Source organism: Cuculus canorus, chromosome 3 (assembly GCF_017976375.1).
Source record: "Cuculus canorus isolate bCucCan1 chromosome 3, bCucCan1.pri, whole genome shotgun sequence".
NCBI classification, from domain to species: domain Eukaryota; kingdom Metazoa; phylum Chordata; class Aves; order Cuculiformes; family Cuculidae; genus Cuculus; species Cuculus canorus.
This window is the reverse complement of record NC_071403.1, coordinates 67,789,497-67,815,687: the sequence shown is the minus strand read 5'-3', so window position 1 is coordinate 67,815,687 and position 26,191 is coordinate 67,789,497. Positions and strand designations below refer to the sequence as shown.

The following is a 26,191-nucleotide window of genomic DNA, read 5'->3' as shown; positions in this document are numbered from 1 at the left end:
GTGGAATTTCAAGCAATGGTTGTAACATCTGGTTTCTGTGTTCCCAATCCCTCTTCCTTCTCCCGCTTTGGCAGATTTCCAGTCGTGTCTGATATGCATCGCAAGACGATTACCTCGACCAGCAGCCGTCCCCCCTTCCGAATCCTTTGTGACCAAGCAAGACACCACAGGTAATGTCCCAGCGATGCTGGAGAGTCCTGGCTCCAGAGGATTTGCTGTCCCTGGGGTCAGAGGCCAGGGATGCCGTGCAGGTCCCCACAGCATGAGCATTGTCCTGTCATTCACAAATGGCAGTGCTGCCTGCGAGGACCAGTGCGGTTGGCACCTCAGCTGGAGGCATCTCAACTGCTCCAGGACATTAGGCCATGCCCTGCAAGCAGCCCCTCTCTGCTCCCTTGGATCCGAGGGGCTTTTGAGGTTGTTGCTTGTTGAGAATGAAACAAGCATCACCTTTCAGATTTGGGGTTGCTCTCAGCTAAGTATCCATAGAATCATGGAGTGGTTTGGGTGGGAAGGGACCTCAAAGCCCATCCAGTTCCAAACCCCCTGCCATGGGCAGGTTCACATCCCGCTGGATCAGGTTACTCAAAGCCCCATGCAACCTAGCCTTGAACACTTCCAGGGATGGAACATCTGTGAGTTCTCTGGGCAACCTGGGCCAGAGCCTCACCACTGTCACAGGAAAACATTTCTTCCTAAGAACTCAATGTCCCCTCTCTCGCCTTAAAAGCATTCCCCCTCATCTTGTCTCTGCATTCCCTTATCAAAAGTCCCTCCCCAGCTTTCCTGGAGCCCCTTTCAGTGCTGGGAGGCTGCTCTAAGGTCTCCCTGGAGCCTTCTCTTCTCCAGGCTGAACAACGCAAAATCTCTCAGCCTAGCCTCACAGCAGAGGTGCTCCAGCCCTCGGATCATCTTTGTGGCCTCCTCTGGATTCAATCCAACAGATCCATCTCTTTTTGTTGCTTCATAGCCATTCTGGTCAACTTCTTTCTAGCAGTTAGTCATCACCTTGGACTTCCCTGCAGCCTGTGAATCCTTAATGAGCATTTTCCCTGCTCACTGCTGCCTGTCCAAGGCTATAAAACTGCCAGCAAAGCTGCCTTGTGTTTCCTGTCAAAGGAGAAGGCAGGCAGCATGTCCTGCTTCAATGGCTTTGCTGTGTGGGCAAGGTAGCTGGCAAGGGTGTCCCACTGGAGAAGGATGTGAATCTGGGGACCTCAGCCTCAGAGTGGAGAGGGTCCCTCCTCACAGAGGTGCTTTTTATTGCATTTCATATCCAGTCTGGTTGACCAAGGTACATGAGGAGGTCAGTGCATGCTCCAGACCAAACTCCTTGAACCTCCACCTCCTCTGGAGGACCTCCTTAGGTACTCCTGCCACTGCTGCCTGTTATGAAGGGATATGGTTCAGTAGTGGACAGGTACAGTTAGACTCGATGATCTCAATGGTCTTTTCCAACCTAATAATTCTATGATTTTTATGAAATGGGATACAACTTCATTTTCCACATTTATGGACCTATTTGTGCTGAGGAGTATCTCATGCTGTGCTTGAGTAACATGGTTTCTCTCTCTCTCGACCCAGGTAAAATCATCTCCATTGACACCAGCTCCCTGAGAGCCGCCGGCAGGACGGGCTGGGAGGATTTGGTGCGGAAATGCATCTACGCTTTCTTCCAGCCGCAGGGCAGAGAGCCATCGTACGCCAAACAGCTCTTTCAAGAAGGTAACAGGACATTCTTCTCATCTTCCTTGGTGGTGTGGTCTCCTGCTGAGCAGCAGGAGCTGCAAGGAGAAGCCAGAGCATGGTCCTCCTTGCTGGATAAGTGTTTTCAGGATAAACAACTGCTGCACTAATAATCACAAAGGACCAAAGAGAGAGGGGAAAGGTGATAGTGGAGGAGCTACCCCAGCTAGGAGGTTCCCTCTCACCTTTTGAGAAATCCAAAATTGAGAAAAACAGGAGTTAACTGTGATTGTTTTAGTTTTTTTTCCTGTGCCATCCACAAACTGTAGAATCATAGAATCATGGAATGGTTTGGGTGGGAAGGGACCTCAAAGCCCATGCAGTTCCAGCCCCCTGCCATGGGCAGGGACACCTCCCACTGGATCAGGTTGCTCAAAGCTCCATCCAACCTGGCCTTCAAAACCTCAAGGGATGGGGTATCCATGAGTACTCTGGGCAACCTGGGCCAGGGCCTCCCCAGCCTCACAGGAGAACATTGCTTCCTAAGATCTCATCTCAATCTCCCCTATTGCAGCTGAAAACCCTTCCCCCTTGTCCTGTCCCTGCCCTCCCTGATCAAGAGCCCCTCCCCAGCTCTCCTGGAGCCCCTTTCAATACTAGAAGCTGCTCTAAGGTCTCCCCACAGCCTTTTCTTCTCCAGGCTGAACAACCCCAGCTCGCTCAGCCTCTCCTCATAGCATAGGTGCTCCAGCCCTTGGTTTATCTTTGTGGCCTCCTCTGGACTCGCTCCAACCGACCCATGTCGTATCTGTGCTGACCCATGCCCGCCATCCCCGGTGTCTAAGCAGAAGAAGCAGAAGCTCTTCCATGAGCATCTTTGCTCTGTCAGCTCTTTCGTGAGCATCTTTGCTGTGTTGGCATCGATGGTCACAGTGGGGATGCAGGGAAGGCAGAAACATGGGAGCAGGAGACCTCTGAGCCTCTGGAGAGCTGTACCTCTGCCAGTGTTGCAGCAGCAGCATTCTGCTGCACCTTCCCAGCCTGGCTGGGCTTTATCAGCCTGTATGTTGTACACTGGTGACTGAGCCATTGCCCCTTCAGAAGTTCTGAGTGCTCAGGGCTGCTGCTGGATGGATTTAGACTGCAGGACGCAGGTTTGGATCTGGAGAAGCAGCTGGGAGGATTTCTGTGCCACTGTGGTTATTTGTCCCCCTCCTTTTTTGGGTCTACACGGTCAGCTAATGTGCAGCACCTGGTTTGGTTTGCTTGGAAGTTGGTTGTTCCAAGCAGGTTCTCCCTCTCCTCTGCTCCCCTTGTCCTTGTTTTGGTACTTGTAGGGTGTGGTGGGTTCTGGCTTGAGTTTCTAAGGAGGCTGATGTTTCTGGTTGTCTCCTGCAGTGATGACGCGTGGCACAGCCTTCAGCCCCTCTTACCGATTCACCCTGAGCGACGGGACGGTGCTTAGTGCCCACACCAAGTGTAAGCTCTGCTACCCCTCCAGCCCGGAGATGCAGCCCTTCATCATGGGCATCCACGTCATTGACAGGTGCGTCCCCACTCCACCACTACCAAGCTATGCCAGCAATCTTCCCTACGGTGGAAGGAAGATCCGTGATGGAGATGTGATCCCTGTGGGGAATCTAAGGCTGAAAACAAGTGTGATGGCAGCTCCTGATTAATTTTGGTTTGCAAGAGGTGGCCCTGGGAGTTCAGGTGGAGGTTTCTAGATGTGCTTCACAATTCTGCCTTGCCCTGGAGAACTTCAAATATTTGGGGAGGGGGAGGTTCTTACAAACTGCAAGAACTGGAAGAGGTGAGGCTGTGGACCTGAGTCACACTGGGGTAATACAAGCGGGCTGGGATGGAGTGAAATGCTGTTGGAGCATGGTTCTTCTCGAGCTGTGTGGGAACGTCTCAGAGAAGGTGATGCCTTCAGGATTTAGCTGGTAAGCAGCCACAATCCTGAGCAGTGTCACATTGCTGTAGAGATGCCAAAGCTGCTGCACTCCATCTGTGCTACTGAAGGGGATCCAGAAGTGGTGGTGGAACAGGGAAGGCTGGAGAACCAGGGCTTACAGGTTGCTGCTCTCCAGGCATCAGAGCTCTGCAGGAGCTGCCTGAGCAACACTAATGGTTTGGGCAAAGCTTCTTGTGACCTTTCCTCTCCTTTTCATTTCCTGCAGGGATCATGGCATGCTCTCTCCCCAGGAGAACACTAACTCTGCTATGTCCCTTCCCCGGGTCAGCCCCTCGTTGAACCCCAGCATCTCCCCCGGGCAGGGCATGGCCCTGCCACCCTCCATCCCTCCCTCCAACGGCAGCATGTTGGCCACCAACGTGAACCAGCAGCCAGGCGCCGGCCTCCACAACAACAACAACTCCAGCACCAGCCAAACCAGCTTTGGATGTTCACCTGGGAATCAGATAGGAGCCAACGTTGCCTTAAGCCAGGGACAAGCCGGTCCCCAGAACAGTAACCACACTTTGAACCTCAATAGCTCCCCCATGAATAGTCCAGGGATTACCCCACCACAGTTCATGTCCCCGAGGCATCGGGTCAGCCCAGGGCTGGTGCCTAGACCCAGAGTTCCCGGGAATCCCTTCTCACCCACCATGCCCACCATGCACTCACCCGTGGGCATGGCCAACAGTGGCAGCGGGAGCGGCGGGAGCACCGGTGCCACTAGACCTTTTCCCAATGCTCCCATGAACTCCATGCAGGGGCTGACAGAAGGTCCTGGCACGCCAGTGGGCTATGCCACACCACCCCCCGTGCTGAGGCAACTCAGCTCCCAGAGCTCACCTGGCCGCCTGGCCATGCAACCCATGAAAACGGAGTCCAAGGACAGCAAAGAGATTGCCTCCATCCTGAGCGAGATGATCCAGTCGGACGGCAGTTCCGGGGACAGCAAACCGCTGGACTCTGGCATGCTGCATACGGAGGGGGACAGCAAGTGCTCCCAAGCCACTAGCCACAAGCTGGTCCAGCTCCTGGCCACCACAGCAGAGCAGCAACTTCGACATGCTGATGCAGACACAAGCTGCAAAGATTCCTTAGCCTGTGCCAGCACTGCTGGCACCTTGGCCACCGGCAACCCTCCCAGCAGCACCTGCCCGTCCTCCCACAGCTCGCTGACTGAGCGGCACAAGATCTTGCATAGACTCCTTCAGGAGGGAAGTCCTTCCGATATTACCACCCTGGCCATGGAGCACGAGAAGAAGGAAAACACCCCAAATCCCTCCACCACCCCAACAGCTCAGAGCCAGCTGCCAGGCACCACAGACATCAAACTGGAGCCAGATGCGCTGAAGAAAAAGGATGTCAAGGATCACCAGCTCCTGCGTTATCTGCTGGACAAGGATGAGAAGGAGCTTGCTGCAGCCCCGGCGCTGAGCCTGGATGATGTGAAGGTGAAAGTAGAGAAGACGGAGCAGATGGAGCCCTGTAACACAGCGCCGGTGCCACTCGCCAAACCTCCTGCCACAGAGGAGGTCAAGCTGGAGACACAGGGTCAGGTGAGTTGACCCATCCACGTCCATGCTGATGAGATGCTCTTGACACGTCATGCTTTGGGGGCAGTTTGCTCCAAACCTGCTAGTGTGTTTCCTCCGCAGCAAGGTGGTGGGGCTGGGGGAAGTGTGGGGAGGTGTCTTGTGGCTGCCACAACCTTCTGCCCTGGTGCCACCTTCTCCAGGGCTGGTGCCACTTTCTCCACTGCTGGTGCCACCTGCAGCGCTAGTGCCACCTTCTCCAGCACCAGTGCTCTCCCCTTTGGTCCAAATACTTCACCTTTGGGCAGTGCAGATCTTCAAGGCAGTGGTGGGAAGGGAGAAGCTTCACCGAGGTGTATAAAAATAAGAAAGAGTCGTGGCATGTTGCTGCAGGTGGTGGGCTTGAGTGATAAGACGACGACATGGGTGTTTTCATTCGAAGAGGTTCTTAATTTTGTATCTCTGAGTGCATTCAGTGCTCATGTTCCAGGGAATTGTCAATCCCTTGCCCTCTTGTTGGCTGCGATTAGCAATTATAGGGGCCTTTTAGTTCTCCTAAAAGCATTATTAAATGGAATAATCCAGTGACAGATCCCGGCACTGGAGATTTGGGCGCATAAATATTCATCACACGCAGCTATGAATGGAAGAGGTTGGTTATTTCTGAAAGCCAGGGGAGATGGCAACATGGATAAGGCTGCTTAATCCTTTTTAAGCAAAGAAAAGCGAGCGGCTGACATGAGGAACAGGGCTGATCATTTGCTCCCTGGCTGTGACAAAGAAGGCTGCTGGCTTTTGGAGAAATGGATGGACAATGGAGTGCTCAGAGAGCCTCAAGTGACAAATTTAAGTCTCTTAGGAAGGTTAAGGGCTCAGTTGGCTTTGGAGTCACGGTTGATTCAGAGCAGGAATTGGACCTCTGATCTCTTTCTGTAATGTACTGTCTTGGTGTCATCTGGTCGCTGGATGTGATGTGCCCCCATGATCTGGAGTCAATTCTGGAGTCCTCAGCACAGGAAAGACCTGGATCTGTTGTAGTGAGTCCAGAGGAGGTCGTGAAGACGACCCAGGAGCTGGAGCACTTCCCATCCAAGGACAGGCTGAGAGAGTTGGGGTTGTTCAGCCTGGAGAAGAGAAGGCCCCAAGGAGAGCTTCCAGCAGCCTCCCAGAACTGAAAGGGGCTCCAGGAAAGCTGGGGAGGGGCTCATGATCAGGAATTATAAGGACAGGAGAATGGGGAATGGTTTGAAGCTGAAAGAGGGGAGTCTGAGGTGAGATATTAGGAAGAAATTTTTTCCAGTTAGGGTGGTGAGACCCTGGGCAAAGTTGCCCAGGGAAGTTATGGCTGCCCCATCTCTGGAGCTGTTGAAGGCCAGGGTGGATGGGGCTTGGAGCAACCTGATCCAGTGGGAGGTGTCCCCGCCCATGGCGGGGGGGATTGGAACTGGATGGGCTTTGAGGTCCCAAACCATTCTATGATTCCATTTGAGATCCATTGTCTTGATCAGCGTGCTGCCGGACAAGGAAGATGCAAGGCGAGATGTGATTATTTTAGGAGGCACATGGGTGGGTACTGCTGGTACCCACCAGTACTCACCAGTGAGACAGATTCCAACTATGATGCTCTTGCAGAAAGCACAGCATCCTTCCAGGAGATGCACAGGTTCATGGGTGGAGCTGATTTAACCTGCTTTCATGGAGCTCGGAGCATCATGGGAAGCGCAGCTGTGGGTGAAATCAGGCAAAACGCTGGGCACAGAAAGAACTTTGCTGGCCTTGTCTCCCAAACATTCAGGTGCGGGATTCACTTGCTGGCTGGGGATGCAGGCAAACACTTTCTTGTCCGTCGGTGATGCTTTCAAGTACTCCATCCTTCATGGAGAGCAGAAAGCCTTGTTAATTAAACGAGGCTGTGCTAGCAGGCAGGCTCTCAGAGCTTGGATGACTTAAGCCTGGATGGGTTTATAAGTCACTCCTGTGCTGTTGGAAGCAGCTGAGCATTTTCAGGCTCCTTCATGGCTTTTCAGTTCCAAGTATCCCCCTCTTCAGGCAGCTGGAGAGTCTCAGGATTATGTGTTGGCCTTCACTGAGTGCTTCCAAAGAGTTAATAAAAGAGGCTGGAGAGGGTTTGCAGGGTCTTAAAATGGATTTTGTGAGGAGCGAACAACCCTTCCCTGCTCAGCAACTGAGGACAGAGTTTCATGTCCACATGTTTTCATTTAGAGGCCGTTCGGGTAAAGTGTTGGGAGGGGAGCTGCTGTTCCAAACGGGATTCAGTGCTCGCTAAATCTTCATGTTCATGTGTGATTGTTTTAAGAGTCAAAATGCCAATTAAGAGTGATTATTAATTATGGGGCATGCTCTGCAGGTCACCTTCAGCCTTGAAGGAACTATCACAGGTTGCCCAGGGAAGTGGTGGCTGCCCCATCTCTGGAGCTGTTGAAGGCCAGGTTGGATGGGGCTTGGAGCAACCTGATCCAGTGGGAGGTGTCCCTGCCCATGGCGGGGGGGGTTGGAACTGGATGGGCTTTGAGGTCCCTTCCAACCCAAACTGTTCTAGGATTCTGTGGTCTCCTTTCTGGATTTATCCTGTGTAAACGTCTTGGGTTTGCTTGGAAGCACTTGTTCATGAAATGAATAAGGAAAGATTTGGAAGAGCTCTTCATGTCGTGGAAGTCATGGATGGCCCATCCCAGGAGATGTTCAAGACCAGATCAGAAGGGGCTTTGTGCAACCTGAACCAGTGGAAAGTCTAACCTCCTGGCTCCAACCTCCTTTCCAGGAGCTACAGAGAGGAATGAGGTCTCCCCTCAGCCTCCTCTTCTCCACATTAAGCAACCCCAGGGCCCTCAGCCACTCCCAGAACCCCTGGGCTCCAGACTCTTCCCCAGAGCAGACGGGGCAGTGTCGAAGCCCTCTCACCAAGGTGACAACTTGGCCCTGCCAGAAGAAATCAGGGGAAGTTTCTCGCTAAATCCTAGCTGGAAATATTTCATCTCTCAGATAAAATCACCCAAAACAAAGACAAACCCAACTCCGCTTCCAGTTTCACTTCCACGGAGGGCAAATGGTGCACAGGTCAGAACAAAACCACGACAAAACCCAGGGTGGCCAGAGGTTGAACCCACCAACAACAATGGCTCCATCGAAAACACGAGCTCAGTCCTGCATCCAAGACCCGAGAGACCCTGGACATGCTCCCTGCCATGGTAGGGATTTCATTCTTGATCTTCACAGCCATGGCCCAGGTGGCCAAGAAGGCCAACAGCATCCTGGCTTGAATCGGCCATGGGGTGGCCAGCAGGAATAGGGAAAGGAACGTCCCCCTGCACATGGCGATGATGAGGCCACACCTCAAATTCTGGGTTCAGTTTTGAGCCCCTCACTCCAAGAAAGACCTTGAGAAACTGGAGTGTGTTTGAAGAAAGGAACAGAGCTGGGGAAGGGTCTGGAGCCCACGGGTTCTGGGAGTGGCTGAGGGCCCAGACTCTTCAGTCTTTAATAGTAAGGGAAGTTGTTCCCCCTGTGTACAAACCCAGGAGTTAGAGGAGCAGAATGTGGCAGAGGAGGTGGTTAGAGAGTTGCTTGCCCAGCTAAACACCCACAAGTCTATGGGCCCGGATGGGATACACCCAAGAGTATTAAAGGAGCTGGCAGATGTCCTTTCCAAACCCCTTTCCATCATCTTCCAGCGGTCCTGGCTTGACACTGTTTCTCACATCATCCTGCTTCAGAAACTGTCAGCCTCTGGCCTGGACAGGCGCACACTCTCCTGGGTTGAAAACTGGTTGGATGGCCGGGCCCAGAGAGTGGTGGTCAATGGAGTTAACTCCAGCTGGAGGCCAGTCACAAGTGGGGTTCCTCAGGGCTCAGTACTGGGTCCAGCCCTGTTCAATGTCTTTATCAATGACCTGGATGAAGGCATTGAGTGCACCCTCAGCAAGTTTGCGGATGACACTAAGCTGGGTGGAAGTGTGGATCTGCTGGAGGGTAGGGAGGCTTTGCAAAGGGATCTGAACAGGCTGGACTGCTGGGCCGAGACCAATGGCATGAGGTTCAACAAGGCCAAATGCCGGGTCCTGCACTTGGGGCATAACAACCCTATGCAGTGGTACAGACTAGGAGAAGTCTGGCTAGAAAGCTGCCTAGAGGAGAAGGACCTGGGGATGTTGGTTGACAGCCAACTAAACATGAGCCAGCAGTGTGCCCAGGTGGCCAAGAAGGCCAATGGCATCTTGGCTTGTATCAGAAACGGTGTGACCAGCAGGTCCAGGGAGGTGATTCTCCCTCTGTACTCGGCACTGGTGAGACCGCACCTTGAGTCCTGTGTTCAGTTCTGGGCCCCTCACCACAAGAAGGATGTTGAGGCTCTGGAGCGTGTCCAGAGAAGAGCAACGAAGCTGGTGAGGGGGCTGGAGAACAAGTCTTATGAGGAGCAGCTGGGAGAGCTGAGGTTGTTCAGCCTGGAGAAGAGGAGGCTGAGGGGAGACCTTATTGCTCTCTACAACTACCTGAAAGGAGGTTGTGGAGAGGCAGGAGCTGGCGTTTTCTCCCAAGTGACAGGGGACAGGACAAGGAGGAATGGCCTCAAACTCTGCCAGGGGAGGTTCAGGCTTAACATCAGGAAAAAAAATTTTCACGGAAAGGGTCATTGGGCACTGGAACAGGCTGCCCAGGGAGGTGGTTGAGTCACCTTCCCTGGAGGTGTTTAAGGGATGGGTGGATGAGGTGCTGAGGGGAATGGTTTAGGGAGTGATAGGAATGGTTGGACTCGATTACCTAGTGGGTCCCTTCCAACCTAGTGATTCTATGATTCCCCCCCACCTCCAATTTAAACCATTTCCCCTTGTACTGTCACTACAGGCCCTTGTAAAAAGTCCCTCCCCAGCTTTCCTGGGGCCCCTTTGAGTACTGGGAGGCCACTCTTCGGTCTTCCTGGAGCCTTCTCTTCTCCAGGCTAAACAACCCCAGCTCTCTCAGACTGTTCTCATAGCAGAGGTGCTCCAGCCCTTGGATCATCTTCATGGCCACCTCTGGACCCATTCCAACAGTTCCATATTCTTCTTATGTTGGGGACTCTAGGACTGGACACAGGACTGCAGGTGGGCTCTCACCAGAGTGGAGTAGAGTGGGAGAATCCTCTCCCTCACTCTGCTGGCCACACTTCTTTGGATGCAGCCCAGGACACAGTTGGGTCTTCTGGGCTGTGAGTGCACATCACCTACTCATGTTGAGCATGCTTCTTAGAAGACACCATTTTTTGGGTGTTACAACTGCAGTGTAAGCAGATGTTTATTAACAAATCAAATTATCTCCCGTTTTGACTAGCTGGAGGTTTTATAAACCATTAATAATTATGCTAATTGCAGCATAGGAGCATCCTGAAGCTGTCACCAAGGACCAGGCTCCAAGGTGGGGACCCAGTACGCAGCGAGAGGACAGTCTTCTCCCCCCCGCCAGGCTCTGTGTTATGGTTCTCTTATCCATGTGAGATGCTTGGAGGTTCGGCAAGAGAAGGGATGAAGTGAACAGTGCTGATGGGGGCTGTGTGCATACAAAACCATTGCTTGGGCTTGCTGATGCTGTGTTTGGGCTGAAAAATCAACGTGTGATGTTTTATTCCTTCCTTAGTTTGCTGCCGAACTGGAGCAGCTGGACCAGCTCCTGCCCTCGCTGGAGAAAGCATCTCAGTTGCCTGGCTTGTGCGGAGCAGAGAGAAGCGAGAGTGGTGTGGCTGGAGTTGCCGTCAAACCGGAGATGCTGGCAGCTCCCCTGCAGCCCAGCACTGCTGCCAGAGCTCCCACAGGACTCAACCGTACGTGTCCATACCTGGGGAATGCCAGAACTCATTCCCAAACTGGATCCCCTGGGAACAGAGGGTCTTCTCCATCACCAGCTCGGCTGCAGGTGGATGGGATGCCAGCATGCTGGGGGCTCGTGGTATTTGTAGGCTGATTTGGGGCTTGTGGTGGGGAGGCCCATGGTCCACCTGTGAGTGAGAGAAGCAGGATAGTGTCCCTCCAAGATGTGTGTGTGGTTGCAAGTGGGCAAGCAAGCTCAGCTGGAGGTGTTTGATATTTCAAAGCATTATTGTGGCTTCCAGATGGGGATTTGAGGCTTGATGTCCTTGGGTGCAGCACCAGGACTTTCAGTAAGTTCAGAGGAAGCCATGAAAATGATCCAAGGTCTGGAGCACCTCTGCTATGAGGACAGGCTGAGAGAGTTGGGGTTGTTCAGCCTGGAGAAGAGAAGGCCCCAAGGAGAGCTTAGAGCAGCTTCTAGTATTGAAAGGGGCTCCAGGAGAGCTGGGGAGGGGCTCTTGATCAGGGAGGGCAGGGACAGGACGAGGGGGAGGGGTTTTCAGCTGCAAGAGGGGAGATTGAGATGAGATCTTAGGAAGCAATGTTCTCCTGTGAGGGTGGGGAGGCCCTGGCCCAGGTTTCCCAGAGAAGTGGTGGCTGCCCCATCTTGGAGGTGTTCAAGGCCAGTTTGTATAGGGCTTTGATCCCTTCCCTGCTCCTGCTGGCCACACCTTGGCTGAATACAAGATGCTCTTGGCCACCTGGGCCACTGTTGTCTCATGTTCAGCTGCCGTTGACCAGCACCCCCTTTTCCGTTGGGCAGCTTTCCAGCCACTCTTCCCAAACTAGGAGTGCCGCATGGCATTGTTGTGATCCAAGAGCAAGACCCAGGACTTGGCCCTGTTGAACCACGTACAGTTGACCTAGGCAGTGAGCCTTGGGGCAGGATCTGACTTGTGCTTTTCTCTTTCATGTACTGCATCTCCAGCAATGACCGGCGGGCAGGGCGCACAGGCTCGGACCCCCTTTGAGTTCTGTGATCCCATGGAGCCAGCACCGCTGAGGCCAATTCCATGTCCCACAAGCAATGGCAGCAGCCCGCACACCCGTGGGCCATCCCAGCAGGCCAGGGGTACAGTGACAGCACCAAACCCTTTCCCACCCGACACAGGTACGTAGGGCCATAGCTTTTCTCTCCTCACCACTTTTTCCAAGCTATGCTAAGCTTTTCCAGGAATCCCACAGGAAAGAAAATGTTGCAAGATGGAGCTCAAGCATTGCTGTTCACCATCAGCTTTTCACAAGCAATAACATTTCAAGCAATATGGATTCTTTTCCCTCTTCCCGCATTCATCAAAAAAAAGAGACCTTTCTTTCCATCCTGGTTCCTGGGAAGATGAGCAGAGGAGGCTGCATCCCCTCATCTGAAGAGTGACAGCAGCTCAGGCTTCCTGGCACTGGTTTGAGGTTTAACTTCCCAAGAACCGGAGTGTGGGTGGAGTGTTGGGAGAAAGGCTGCAGAAGCCACAGCCTCACCACACCTCACTGAAATTGCTGACACGGCAGACCTCGCCAGGAGCCATTACAACAGCCTGGGCTTCAGAGCATTGTGGATGCTGCTTCTCTACCCGCCTCTGCTTCCCTCGATGCTTCCGTGATGCCCTGTGGAGAAGGACTTGGAATGCTGATTGATGGGAAGCTCGACATGAGCTGGCAATGCATGCTTGCAGCTCAGAAATCCAACTGCATCCTGGGGTGCATCCAAAGCAGCGTGGCCAGCAGGCTGAAGGAGAGGATTCTCTGCTTCTACTCTGCTCTCGTGAGACACCACCCGGAGTCCTCTGTCCAGTTCTGGTATCCTCAGCATAAGAAGGATATGGAACTGTTGGGATAGGTCCAGAGGAGGCCATGCAGATGATCTGAGGGCTGGAGCACCTCTGATATGAGGACAGGCTGAGAGAGTTGAGGGTTTTCAGCTTGGAGAATAGAAGGCTCTGGGGACACCTTAGAGCAGCCTTGCAGTACCTGAAGGGGCTCCAAGAAAGCTGTGGAGGGGCTCTTTACAAGGGTCTGCAGTGATAGGATGGGGGGCAATGGCTGTAATTGGAAGAGGGAAGACTTAGATTAGATCCTAGGAAGAAATTCTTCATGCTGAGGGTGGTGAGGCACTGGCCTGGGTTGCCCATGGAAGTTGTGGCTGCCCAGTCCCTGGAGGTGTTGAAGGCCAGGTTGGATGGGCTTTAAGCAACCTGATCCAGTGAGAGGTGTCCCTACCCATGGCAGGGTGGGTGGAATTGGATGGGCTTTAAGGTTCCCTATAATCCAAGCCATTCTATGATTCTAAAAGAGGGACCTTGCACAGACCCCTGTGCACTGGGGAAAATCCTTAGTCTTCAGCATCTGTGAGCCTGGGGACTGTTTTGAGGTGAGTCAAGGAAGAACTGGTGATGGGCTGCACGGAAACCTGACTGAAGCTGCCGCCGTCACCACTGGGATCTGCCTGTTGCCAAGCAATCTCAAAGGTTTAAGCAACTTCAGCAAATAGGAGTGCTCGTCAGGAGCGTGCGCTGGGATGCTGAGCGTTCCCAACTGGACCTTCCTCCGCTCCTTCTCCTTAGGACTCTTATTTGTTGTGTTTGAAGCCAACCCCACAATCCAGGTGGCATGTGAAGCTGGTGGCTCCTTGGGACAACAGCAAAGACACTGGGCACTGCATAACCACAAATGTTTCCAAGCAAATAGCATATTTGATTGGGAAGACAATCAGCACAGCTGAGGGTGGTTAAAAGTAAAGAGATTTCCATCTTCAGTGACCACCTTCCTCAGCACTTCTCTTGGAAGTGGGGATTTTGGCATGGGAGTAGCCACCGGTGTGGCAGAGATGCCACTCTGGCCAGAAATGTGCTCACCCCTCTGGTTTATATCTGCATGGGCTGGTTCAGCTGAGATGGTACTTGCTCCTCAATCCCAATTCTGATTTCCAAGAGGATGATGTAAAGTCTCCAGCCTCATAAATCTCTGTCCAGTGCTTGGCCTCCAAGTTCTGCTAAAACTTAATTAAATTGCATTGGCTCCTTTCCCCGTTGCAAATGAACTTTCCTCCAAAAGAGGGGCAGAAGATATGGTTTCAATAGAGAATGAGGGACAGCATGATTGAGAGCAGCCCTGAGGAGAAGCACTTGGGGCACTGGAGAGTGAGAAGCTCAACATGAGCCAGCAATGTGCGCTTGCAGCCCAGAAAGCCAACCATGTCCTAGGCTGCATCCAAAGAATCATGGCCAGCTGGGCAAGGGAGGTGATTCTTTGTTTCTATTCTGTTCTCATAAGACCCAACCTGGAGTCTTGTGTCCAGTTCTGGAATCTCCAACATAAAAAGGATATGGAACTGCTGGAACGGGTCCAGAGGAGGCCACAAAGATGATCCAAGGGCTGGAGCACCTCCCATATAAGGACAGGCTGAGAGTTGGGGTTGTTCACCTTGAAGAAGAGAAGGTTCTGGGGCAATCTTATAGTGGTCTTCCAGTATGAGGTTTGAAGCTGCAAGAGAGGAGATTTTGAACTTAAAAAGAAATGTTTTTCCTGTGAGGGTGGTGAAGCCCTGGCCCAGGTTGCCCAGAGAAGTGGTGGCTGCCCCATCCCTGGAGGTGTTCAGGGCCAGTTTGGATGGGGCTCTGAGCAACCTGATCCTGCCCATGTCAGGGGATTGGAACTGGATGATATTTAAGGTCCGTTCCAACCTAAACCATTCTATGATTTTATGAAAATCTCCACTAGCAACAGTTTGCCTTCACAAAGAAACCCTCAAAGCTGACTAAATTTTGAAACTCTTGCTAGAAATGTGCTGGAAAGGGAAACTTTCCAGTAGCGTTAGCATGTTTAGGGAACACAGGGGCTGCTGTGTGTGCAGTATCTGCTTAGATTTTCACCTAGAATTCCATGCCTATAATTAGTGGTCATGAAATCGCACCTGATATCTGCAATTTTGGGTTGAAAATAGCCACAGCTGTTGAATCTTGGTATCCCTTTTAGCGATGTTGTAGGACACCGTTGGCATCCTGTTGCTCTGAGCTTGCCTGGTCCCCTCTGGCAGCACATGACTCCTGCCAGTACACTAACCTTTCCTCCTCCCATCCTGCTTTTCCCCCCAGGAATGCCTGAGCTGGAGATGGGGGTGCCGGATCACCAGTTTGGACAGCCAGGAATGGGGGAACAGATCCCCTGGACAGATAACAGCATGGCAGCCATGAATCGGGGTGCGCTAAGTAAACCCGAAGAGTAAGTACCACTGGGCTGGCAGCATCCTAAGCTCTCCAAGAACATTGGGGTGTCCTGGCAATAGTTGCATGGGTCAAAGAGCCATGTCCTTGCTTTACTGCCTGCCTGGAAACCTGGCAAGCGCAGGCTGGGACGAGCGTGGCTGCCCATCATTGTACGGCTCTGGGTTATGTAGAGTGCTAGGATGCAAGAGGTGATGTCTTGTGTCTCTCTAGGGTGAGTGGACAGGGCGGGTGGGTGGGACACATCTGGACCTGAATAATCCCATGGCAGAGCCAAGGATGCTGCGAATACCCACTACCCATTGCTAGTGCCAATATTGAGTTTGGTGTTCTCCAGCATCCCCTCGCACCTGGGCAGGTGGTGGGATCTGGGGAACCACAGGGTGGGTTTGTGTTTTCACATGATTGCAGCTCTAATAAAACTATCCCAGAACTAATCCAAGGCCAAATACGTCCCTCTGGTCCTCTTGGACTGAATGATCCTTGTCAGTCCCTTCCAACTTAGGACATTCTGTGATTCTATGAGCACCTTTTTTGGGTCCATGCCCCATGGAGTAGCCGAGGGAACATCACCTGCCCAAAGTACAGTGTTGCTTCTTGGCTATGAATGGGCTGGAGGAGACCCTAGGTCAGATCTTTTGGGACAAGAGGTCAGAAGGGTGGAGAGCCTTGTGAATGGAGCTTTTCAGATGATGCTGTGCCAGGAAAGGGGCACCCCAAAGCACTCACTGATGCAGCAGTGCTCACCGAGATGGATTTAATGCCATGGGAGGTGAATCCTCCACTTGGCCCAGGCTTCAGGTCCCTGGTTTCAGAGCCAGCACTGATGAGCTCTGCAGGGATCCTCTTGCCAAAGCCCAGCCCTGCTTTGCAGAGAGGCAAAATTCCCTCTGTTCATGGGAGTCTTCAGCAGATGAGCGCGGTCTCTGTTTTCCAGTCATGAAGAAGACGTGTAAGAGTCAGATCCAAGCAAGTTGGTAGACAAACATCTTTTTGCAGGGGCTAAATTTGGATTAATTCCTCAAAGCTCATCAGTCAGCCCAAGAAGAGGTTGCCAGGCTGAGTGGTGCAGTTGTCACACTGGAAGGATGGGGTGTTATCTAAAGGGATCTGGAGAAGCTGGAGAAGTGGGCCTCTCGAAACCTCAAGAGGTTCAACAAGGCCAAGTGCAAGGTGCTACACCTAGGTTGGAGCAATCCACAGTTTCGACACAGGATGGGGGACAATGTGATTGAGAGTGACCCTGCAAAGAAGAACTTGGGGTGCTGATTGATGAGAAGTTCAACATGAGCCGGCGATGTGTGCTCACAGCCCAGAAAGCCAAACTGTGTCCTGGGCTGCATCCAAAGAAGTGTGGCCAGCAGGATGAGGGAGGGGATTCTCCCCCTCTACTCCACTCTCATGAGACCCCACCTGGAGTCTTGTGTCCAGTTCCGGAATCCCCACACAGTGGAGCCACTGGTAGAGCCAAAACATGGACTGCAACCACAATGTACCAGCAAGATGAGAGGCAGAAGGCTACTTGTCCTGGTGAGCCTCCATTCCTCCTGCTTAGAGTCTTCAGGCACGGGATGTTCCTTCTGGAGGTAGTGAGCAGAGGCAACGCTGGAAGAAACTGTTTCCCAGCTCAGTTCCCTCTCATCTGTTCAGCAGCCATAGGTTTGATGAAGCATCGTGGGTGAGACCTGCCTTGACAGCATCTTGTTGGGGGTCCAACAAAACCCTGCTTCCACTGAAGCCAAGAGAAGAGATGCTGCTGGGAAAAACCTGTGGACTGTGGTCCTGAAGATCTGCAGATGTACTCCAGCTGGGAAGGACACACTTGTCCTGGGAGATGCCCACATTCCCAGTTGGCTGCCTGTCCACGCAGTGGTGACTGCAGTCGAGTGAGCAGACAGAGCCTTTGGACTGCAGATATGACAAGAATGAGAAATGTATTTTAGCTGAGGTCCAGCCAGCAGTGTTTGCTGTGGAAGGTGTAAAGGTTTCCCAGCTGGGACATTAGCTGGAGGTAGTCTGAGGTCCTGGCCTCATTCAAGGAGCTGGTGGTGTCCAGCTCTCCCAGCACCAGGTGTCCTGGGGAGCAGGAGCTTCCTTTTAAAATTCTCCTGTTCCCCAAATCCTCCCCTGCTTTTTGCTTCTTCCTCTCTCATATCCCAAGCGTAAGACCTCTAGTGTCATCTGCAGAAAAAGGACACCTTGGGCGAGGTCCAGGGCGCCTCCAAGCAGGTCTGGGTCTCTGTCCTCACACACAGAGGGTTCCTCTAATCCCCCAAGGTCAAGCATGCCACCCAGGGCCTGTTCAGTTGCCTGAGTGCTGACACTCAGATGCCATTTGAGATGCCTGAGGTTTCCAGGATATCTGTGCAGGGCCAGAGACCTGCAGCATTCCAGAGCAGCGCTTGGAGGCCATGCCAGGGAGATGTTTTACAGAACCTCAAGCATCATTTGACACCATCTCTGCAAGGAGCTGTATTTGTACTCCTCAGCACATCCAGGATCAGTGGGTTTGCATTAAAAATGCCTGAAGAGCTGTGGTGGAGAGAAAACCTTCAGACAGAAAACTGGGGATGTGATGCATGGATCCAAGATCTTCTTCGACCCTGTTACCTGCCCGGAGACTCATCTGAACCCACCATGGGATGCTGCTGGAGAGGAGGAGGAGTAGAGAAGGCTCTGCCAAGTGGTATTGGGCTGCAAAGCAGGACATGTTCAAGGTTGATTTACTGCATGAAGGTTGTATTGTCCCCTCGATCGCTTTATAAACCGACTTTTGCCATCTAGTTCCAACATCGTGCCATCTTCAGCATGGGCTGAAGAGATAGAGCCAGCTGGAATTTCTCCTCTATCTGTGTTTGAATGTGGGGAAGAAGGCCATCTCCTCAAGAATAATCTCTGTGCAGCAAACTTTGTCCTTTGACCTTGGCACCGAAAAACTGGGTTGGGTACAACCATCGAGTGGCAGGGCCCTTGGCTGTGGAGTGAAACCAGCCCTGCTTTTCACCTCTGTCTCCCTTCTTCCCGCTCTGCAATGTAAGAAATCCCAGCGCTGAGTATTTCTTTTCCCTGGATTAGGCTGCGTGTGTTGGCTGGAGCGGTCTCGGTCAGATTGGCTTCAGTTCCTTACTGTACATCTGGTCCTCATCTGGAGCTAAAAGGATAAACATGTCTGCTGCTTGGGAACTGCTGGCTTGTTCCAGCCCTCGCCTTTGTACCTCTCTGCAAGCATGATCTGCCACGGCTCTCTTCATCGTGTCAGACCCGGCAAATCCAATTGCCTCCAATTAGTCACGTCATTGGAGTGCCTCTCATTACATATTAATCTTATTCCCAAAGAATATTGAGCGAGCTTTGCAGAAATCATATTTTTTTGCAGCTCAAAAGGTTCCTCTTTGCCTTCAGCTGCTTCACTTCCAGCTGCTCTGGCTCCATCCAGGCCTTCCCGCTTTCGTGCCGGCAGAAGTTTTGCTCTGCCTCCCCAAAACGCCTATGGGAGCCTGCAAATGCACCAAAGTTTTCTTCCCAAACCTCGCTGAAATGCTCTCCAGGCTTTGTTTCTTGGAGAAGTTCATCCCTACAAGCAGTTATCGACGTGGAGCTTGAGTTTGTGTGGCTTAGCTGGTGTTGGAACCGGGATATGAGGCTGCATCCCATGGGGTCTGCATGATGCCATGGGGTGGGAGTAGGTCCCCGTGGCTGCAGGAGCTCGAGGATCTCCCAGCTCAGCTGCCTCATCCCTTTGTAAATCTTAACATGACTCCTCTTGCCTTCTCTCTGCAGCCAGTGCATCACTTCACAGCTGGACGAGCTCCTGTGTCCTCCCACCACACCAGAGGGTCGGAATGACGAGAAAGCCCTGCTTGAGCAGCTCGTCTCCTTCCTCAGCGGCAAAGACGAGACAGAGCTGGCTGAGCTGGATCGAGCTCTTGGGATCGACAAACTTGTTCAGGTAAAGAGAGAACCACCTATGGGGCTCACTGGAGGTCAGATACAGGGCCAGACAGAATAGTCATAGAATCATAGGATGGTTTGGGTTGGAAGGGACCTTAAAGCCCATCTAGTTCCAACCCCCTGCCAAGGCAGAGACATGTCCCACTGGATCAGGTTGCTCAAAGCTCCATCTGACCTGGCCTTGAACGCCTCCAGGGAGGGGACATCTACAGTTTCCCTGGGCAGCCTGGGGCAGTGCCTCACCACTCTCAGTGTGAAGAATTTCTTCCTAATGTCTAATCTAAATATTCCCCCTTCCAATTTAAAGCTCTTCCCCCTTGTCCTATCACTGCAGGCCCTGCCCATGTTTCTTGTAGCCCCCTTTAGATACTGGAAAGGCACTCTAAGGTCTCCTCGAAGCCTTCTCTTCTCCAGGCTGAACAACCGAACAACCCCAACTTTCTCAGCCTGTCCTCGTAGCAGAGGTGCTCCAGCCCTCAGATCATTTTTGCGGCCTCCTCTGGAGTTGTTCCAACAGTTCCATAACCTTCTTATGTTGGGGATTCCAAAACTGGACAGAGGACTCCAGGTGGTATCTCATGAGAGCAGAGTAGAGGGGGAGAATCCCCTCTCTCACCCTGCTAGCCACACTTCTTTTGATGCAGCTCAGGATACAGTTTGGCTTTCTGGGCTGCAAGCACACATTGCCGGCTCATGTCAAACTGAGGCTTGATGTGAGCGTGGAAGAGGATTTCCAACATCTGGAAACAGGAGGCCAGATGTGAGTGGGAATGCACGAGCGCATCAGATTCAGAGACGATACTTAACACCACGCCGTTCTCTCCCCTCACACACAAAAAAGCTGGAAAACAGCCCCGTGAAATACAATATCTTGCTGCTCTACTTTTCAAACGCGATCCCCCATGAGAACCAGCAGCCTGGCAAAGAGGCGGCTGAGAGGTTTTGGCTCATATAATGGGGAGAGCTGGCAAGCCGTCCCGCTTCCCCACCTTACCAAGAGGGATTAGGGCACGGAGGAGCCTTCCAGCTGGAATCTCACAGCCTGGGATTCCTGAGCTTGGGTTGTGCTGTCTAATAATATATCTAATGGCCTGGCTGGTATGAAACTGTGCAGCCCTTGCTATCAAGATTGGTTTACAGTGCAGCTGCCCCACTGTCTCGGGTTGAACCGCAGGGAAAAGATTTCCTTTCAGCAGTGCTCTCATACTCGGTTAGTGCTGGGGCCCTGGATTCTGCAGCTGAGCTCCGCTGGAGGCTCCCTGTTAGGGGATTATCCGTGGGGGCAGATGCTTCTGAAGGGTCCAGGATTTCATAAATACCAGGGCATGACGGGGGCAGAAAGCGTCTGCAGGGGAGGGAGGTGGAAAGTAAGATGGATAGCTTGGGATTTGTCTCAGGGTGGTTTCTTTTTCCATGCCCCATAGGGCTCGCACGCATGTTTTTTCCAAAACAAGGAACAGAATAGAAACTCTGCTAATAAATGGGATGTCCTGGGAAAGAAACTTCTCAGCCAATCCTTCCAGCTGCTCTGGGCCTCATCCTGCTTCAATTACCCCTGGAGGTGGCCCAGCTCCTAATATGGCCCTCGCCGTTATCCCATGATGCTTATCATTTCATGAGCAATTTGAGGGACCTTTTGTAAAATCATAGAATCGCATAGTTGGAAAAGACCTTTGAGATCATCGAGTCAAACTCTACCTGTCCACCTCCAAACCAGATCCCTGAGCAACTCATCTACCTGTCTTTTAAATATCTCCATGGGGATGGAGACTCCACCACCTCCCTGGGCAGCCTCTGCCAGTGCCTGAGAACCCTTTCCAACTAGAGGCCATTTCCTCTCATCCTATCGCTGTCACTTGGGAGAAGAGACCAACGCCCACCTGGCTTCAACCTCCTTTCAGGCAGTTGTAGACAGTGATGAGGTCTCCCCTCAGCCTCCTTTTCTCCAGGCTAAACAACCCCAGGTCCCTCAGCTGCCTCTCCATAAGCCTTGTTCTCCAGCCCCTTCCCCAGCTCTGTTCCCCTCCAGCCCCTCAAGGTCTTTTTTGTAGTGAGGGGCCCAAAATGATCCCTGGATGGAAGCAAAGCTGGGTCGGGGTCCACACGTGAGAAAATCCCCCTGAATAGGGTGCTGCTTGGCAGGGGAAGAGCTGGATTGGCGTGGGGATGCTGGGCACCAGCAGAGGACATCTCAGTCCAGCAGTGTGATGCTGCTAGAGCCTGTGCAGCACAGGAGAGGGTGGCTGGAAGCTGCAGCAGCTGTGTCTGCAAGACCCATGTGAAACCACTGAGCTATTGCAGCTGCATCTTTGGCAAGAACATCCCTACTAGCAAGGAGCGGAGAGGCTGAACTCCCTACCCCTAACTTGGGAAAGTAAACCAAGGCAGGCCATGATTCTGGATGCACAGCCTGGAAAAAAGGGATGTGGTGAACACACAACTTGGGAATCGACTCATGGAAATAGAAAAAGAGTGAATTGAGTGCACCCTTAGTAAGTTCACAAATGACACCAAGCTGGATGGGAGTGTCCAGAGAAGGGGAGTGGGGCTGGAGAAGGGTCTGGAGCCCAGTGGTTCAGGGAATGGCTGAGGGACCTGAGGCTTTTTAGTGTGGAGAAGAGGAGGCTGAGGGGAGATCTCATCATTCTCTGCAGCTCCCAGAAAGGAGGTTGGAGCAAGGTGGGTGCCGGTCTTTTCTGCCAAGTAACAAGTGATAGAATGAGAGGAAAAGCATGAGAAAAGCATGTTCAAATTAGACATCAGGGAAAACTTCTTCACGAAAAGGGTTCTCAGGCACTGGCAGAGGAGGCTCAGGGAAGTGGTGGAGTTCCCATCCCTGGAAGGATTTAAAAGACGGGTAGATGAGGTGCTCAGGGATCTGGTTTAGTAGTGGACAGGTACAGTTGGACTCAATGATTTCAAAGGTCTTTTCCAACCAAATGATTCTATGATTATATGATTTTATGATTTCATTAATAGGAGTTTGGGCTTTTTCCATGGCTTTGGCTGATGCTCAGAAATACTTTTAATAGTTCCATGAAATATTTGCTTGAAGGACATCTTCAGCAACGCGTCAGTATAAAGGCAACTTTGGGAAGAAAAGGTGTTGATAGTTACCCTCCAGGATGTATTCTTGGCAGGTAGGGATTATCAGCCCCTGAGGTGAGGTTATTTACTCTGACTTGGTCAAACCCGCTGTCCATCCTACTACAACCACGGTGGAATGAAACACAGATGATACCTGTACCTAGTTTAATCAGGAAGCAGCTGGAAGTGAAATAGTTTGGAGAGGGGAGAGCAGAAGAGGCTCATTTCAACAGGTCTGTGGTGCTGATCTCTAGTCCTAGAACCATATAAACTCCATCTTAATTTATCTTAAGGGATTCAATTTTCACCACCACCACCTCAATTGATCCTAAGGCATCTGATACAATACTTAAAGGGAGCCTACAGAAAAGCTGGGGAGGGGCTCTTGATCAGGGAGTGCAGGGATAGGATGAGGGGGAATGGTTTTGAGCTGTAAGAGGGGAGATTGAGATGATATCTTAGGAAGAAATGCTTTCCTGTGAGGGTGGTGAGGCCCTGGCCCAGGTTGTCCTGAGAAATGGTGGCTGCCCTATCCCTGGAGGTGTTCAAGGCCAATTTGGATGAGGCTTTGAGCAACCTGTTCCAGTGGGAGGTGTCCCTGCTTATAGCAGGCAATTGGAGCTGGATGGGCTTTAAGATCCCTTCCCACCCAGACCATTCTATGATTCTAATTTATTTTTCACCACCATTCCCATATGCTCATCCCTGCCTTCCAGCCTCAGTCCTTCAATGGGTATTGTCTAACCAGATCCCACAAGTGGTGAGATTTGGGAGTGGGATGTTTATATGGTCTCTTTTAATGCAGCTTTCTCTTAATCCATGGGACTCGGATTAAGGATTCTGGCTCCCAGGCGTTACTACTCTGTGGGGTCATAGCTCCAACTCCAGATTTTTTATCACTCTATGCAGAAACCCGAAAGGAGATTGGAGCCAGGTGGGGGCTGCTCCCTTCTCCCAAGAACCAGCTATAGGATGAGAGGAAATAGCCTCAAGTTGCAGGAGGGGAGGTTCAGACTGGCTGTCAGGAAAAATTTCTTCACTGAAGGAGTGGTGAAGCCCTGGCAGAGGCTGCCCAGGGCAGTGGTGGAGTCCCCATCACTGGAGGAGTTGAAAGAATGTGAGGCCATGGCACTTGGGGGCATGGTTTAGTCGGCCCAGTGGGGTTGGGCTGACTGTGCCTGGAAGTGCCGAGGCTGCATAAAAATAGGAGAGGAGAGGGAGCATAAACTGTTTCTCATGTTCAGGCCGATCTTCCGAGCCTTAGGGTCTGTCCAGCCATGTTTGGGGCACCAATGAGCAGCTCAGCGCTACCAAACCCTGCTGAGGAAGGCAGAAGGCAGCAGCACCTACTGCTGCCCTGCAACCACCCCGCCAGCCCAGAGAGAAGAGCCCTGAGGCCTTCTGAAAAGCCTGGATCATTTCTACCCCTCCAATGTTAGCTAAGCCCCGGGGGTGGGCATTTAATGCCCTCCTTAGTGCAGTGCTGGCTCTCACAGAGCCTGGAGCCTGCCTAGGAATGAGGATCACGGGCAGCAGCATCCTTAGGAGCAGGCTGCCCCACACCGGGGACATCCTCCATCCCCTTGGAGCTTTTCTGGGAAAGGCTGAGTGCTGGCAGGACTCTAAAGTGATCTTTTCCTCCCACTTTGCCTTCACCAGGGCGGCGGGCTGGAAGCCCTGACGGAGCGGTTCCAGCCCCAACAAGCCACCCCACCCCTCATGATGGAACAGAAAGCCGGAATGTATCCCCAGCCTTACTCCTCCTCCTCTCCCACCACCAACCTCCCCGGTGCTTTCCCTGGCATGGTCAGGCAGAAGCCGTCCTTTGGAGCCATGCCGGTGCAGGTCCCGCCGCCCCGCGGAGCCTTTCCCACCAACATGGCCATGCAACCCCGGCAGACGCTCAACAGACCCACAACAGCTCCCAACCAACTCCGACTCCAGTTGCAGCAGCGGCTCCAGGGCCAGCAGCAGGTAATCCTCCCCCATCTGCATCCTGTGGCTGTGGGCAGGGGATGGAGGGACCCTCATCCTAATTGGAAGGGATCAGATGGATGGGACAATCCTACATCAGAGTTTTGAAGGTCTCCTTGGGTTTTTTCTCCCCACCACTTCCAGCTGATCCATCAAAACCGGCAGGCGATCCTCAACCAGTTTGCAGCCAGCTCTCCTGTGGGCATCAATATGCGGGCAGGGATGCAGCAGCAGATGACACCGCAGGTAAGTGAGATGCGGCATGGTCCTCCAACCTGGAAAAACTGAGAGTTAATCCCCATGTTAGCACAGCCTGGTTTGCTCTTCTCTATCTGTAATGGGAGAGGAGGATTCTCCCACATGCCAAGAGGTGGCTGCAAGTTGAGTAGCTGTGGGTTTCACTCTTTTTCCAGTACCGACACCACCTTAAGGTACAGAAGTGTTGATCTGCTTTAGGGTAGGGAGGCTCTGTAGAGGGATCTGGACAGGTTGGATCCATGGGCCGAGGCCAACAAGGTGGCGATGAACAAGGCCAAGTGCTGAGTCCTGCACTTGAGCCACAACAACCCCATGCAGTGCTCCAGGCTGGGGAAAGAGTGGCTGGAAAGCTGCCTGGCAGAGAAGGACATGGGGCTGTTGATCAACAGCAGCTGAACATGAGCCAGCAGTGGCCCAGGTGACCAAGAAGGTCAACAGCATCCTGGCTTGGATCAGCCATGGGGTGGCCAGCAGGAGCAGGGAAGTGATTGTGCCCCTGGACTCAGTGCTGGTGAGGCTGCACCTCGCATCCTATGTTCAGTTTCGGGCCCCTCACAACAAGAAAGACATTGAAGGGCTGGAGCGCCTCTGGAGAAGGGGAACAGAGCTGGGGAAGGGGCTGGAGAATAAGCCTTGTGAGAGGCAGCTGAGGGACCTGGGGTTGTTTAGTCTGGACAAAAGGAGGCTGAGGGGAGGCCTTATCACCATCTTCAACTGCCTAAAAGGAGGTTGTAGCAAGGTGGGTGCTGGTCTCTTCTCCCAGGTGACAGCAACAGGATGAGAGGAAATGGCCTCAAATTGCACCAGGGCAGGTTCAGATTGGACATCAGGAGAAAAGTCTTCATTGAAAGGGTTCTCAGGCAGAGGCTGCACAAGAAGGTGGTTAAGTCTCCACCCCTGGGGGTGTTTTAAAGACAGATGAGTTCCTCAGGGCTGTGGTTTAGTAGTGGACAGGTACGGTTGGACTCAATGATCTTAAAGGTCTTTTCCAACCAAGCGATTCTATGACTCTATTAAATCCTTCGTTAGTACGTAGGGAAGAATATGCTAATGTGATGAATTGGGAAGGATCTTTAGGAAGTAGGTAGGAATCTCTAGAGAATCCTAATGATCCTGCAAGTCTCCCAGTGTTAAAGTTCTTGTTTGGTTCTAATAAAGTAGATGAAATGTTTATTAGGTACGAGGAGAAGTTGGAAAGTGTAGCTGACTTCTGGTGACTTTGTTCCACTTCTTGGAGAAGGCTGGGCCTTTTCCTGAAGCAGTGTGACATCCCTGATGTTCCATTGGGAGCATTAGCCATAAGGAAACGGACCGAATGGTTCCCATCCAAGCTCCAGTTTCAATCACTGATGGCTTTGTCAGTCTTTTTAAGGTGCTTAAATCCAACACGTCTGGCTTGGCCATATGGGAAACAGGCCCATGGAGGTGGAAAAGTTTTGGGGATGGGGTGTTATTCAAACAGTTCACAGCCAAACGAGTTGAAGTTAGGGATCCTGGGCTCTGGCACACAGGGCGCAAGAAGGGCACTCCCCCACCTGGAGCCCTGTGTCCAGTTCTGAAATCGCCAGCGTAAGAAGGATATGGAACTGATGGAACAGGTCCAGAGGAGGCCACAGAGATGATCCGAGGGCTGGAGCACCTCTGCTATGAGGACCGGCTGAGAGA

General features: G+C 52.3%; 1 protein-coding gene across 7 annotated transcripts in view; it reads left to right on the top strand.

Moving 5' to 3' along the window:
- NCOA1 (nuclear receptor coactivator 1) overlaps positions 1–26,191 on the top strand; it is a 184,069-nt gene that overhangs the window by 151,179 nt on the left and 6,699 nt on the right. For all 7 annotated transcript variants that reach the window (XM_054064102.1, XM_054064100.1, XM_054064098.1 and 4 more), the window contains 10 exons: positions 75–170; positions 1,585–1,725; positions 3,085–3,232; positions 3,870–5,202; positions 10,810–10,993; positions 11,968–12,150; positions 15,128–15,254; positions 19,037–19,205; positions 23,954–24,268; positions 24,413–24,514. In XM_054064102.1, the coding sequence (XP_053920077.1) occupies positions 75–170; positions 1,585–1,725; positions 3,085–3,232; positions 3,870–5,202; positions 10,810–10,993; positions 11,968–12,150; positions 15,128–15,254; positions 19,037–19,205; positions 23,954–24,268; positions 24,413–24,514 (2,798 nt within the window). The remainder of the gene's footprint in view (positions 1–74; positions 171–1,584; positions 1,726–3,084; positions 3,233–3,869; positions 5,203–10,809; positions 10,994–11,967; positions 12,151–15,127; positions 15,255–19,036; positions 19,206–23,953; positions 24,269–24,412; positions 24,515–26,191) is intronic.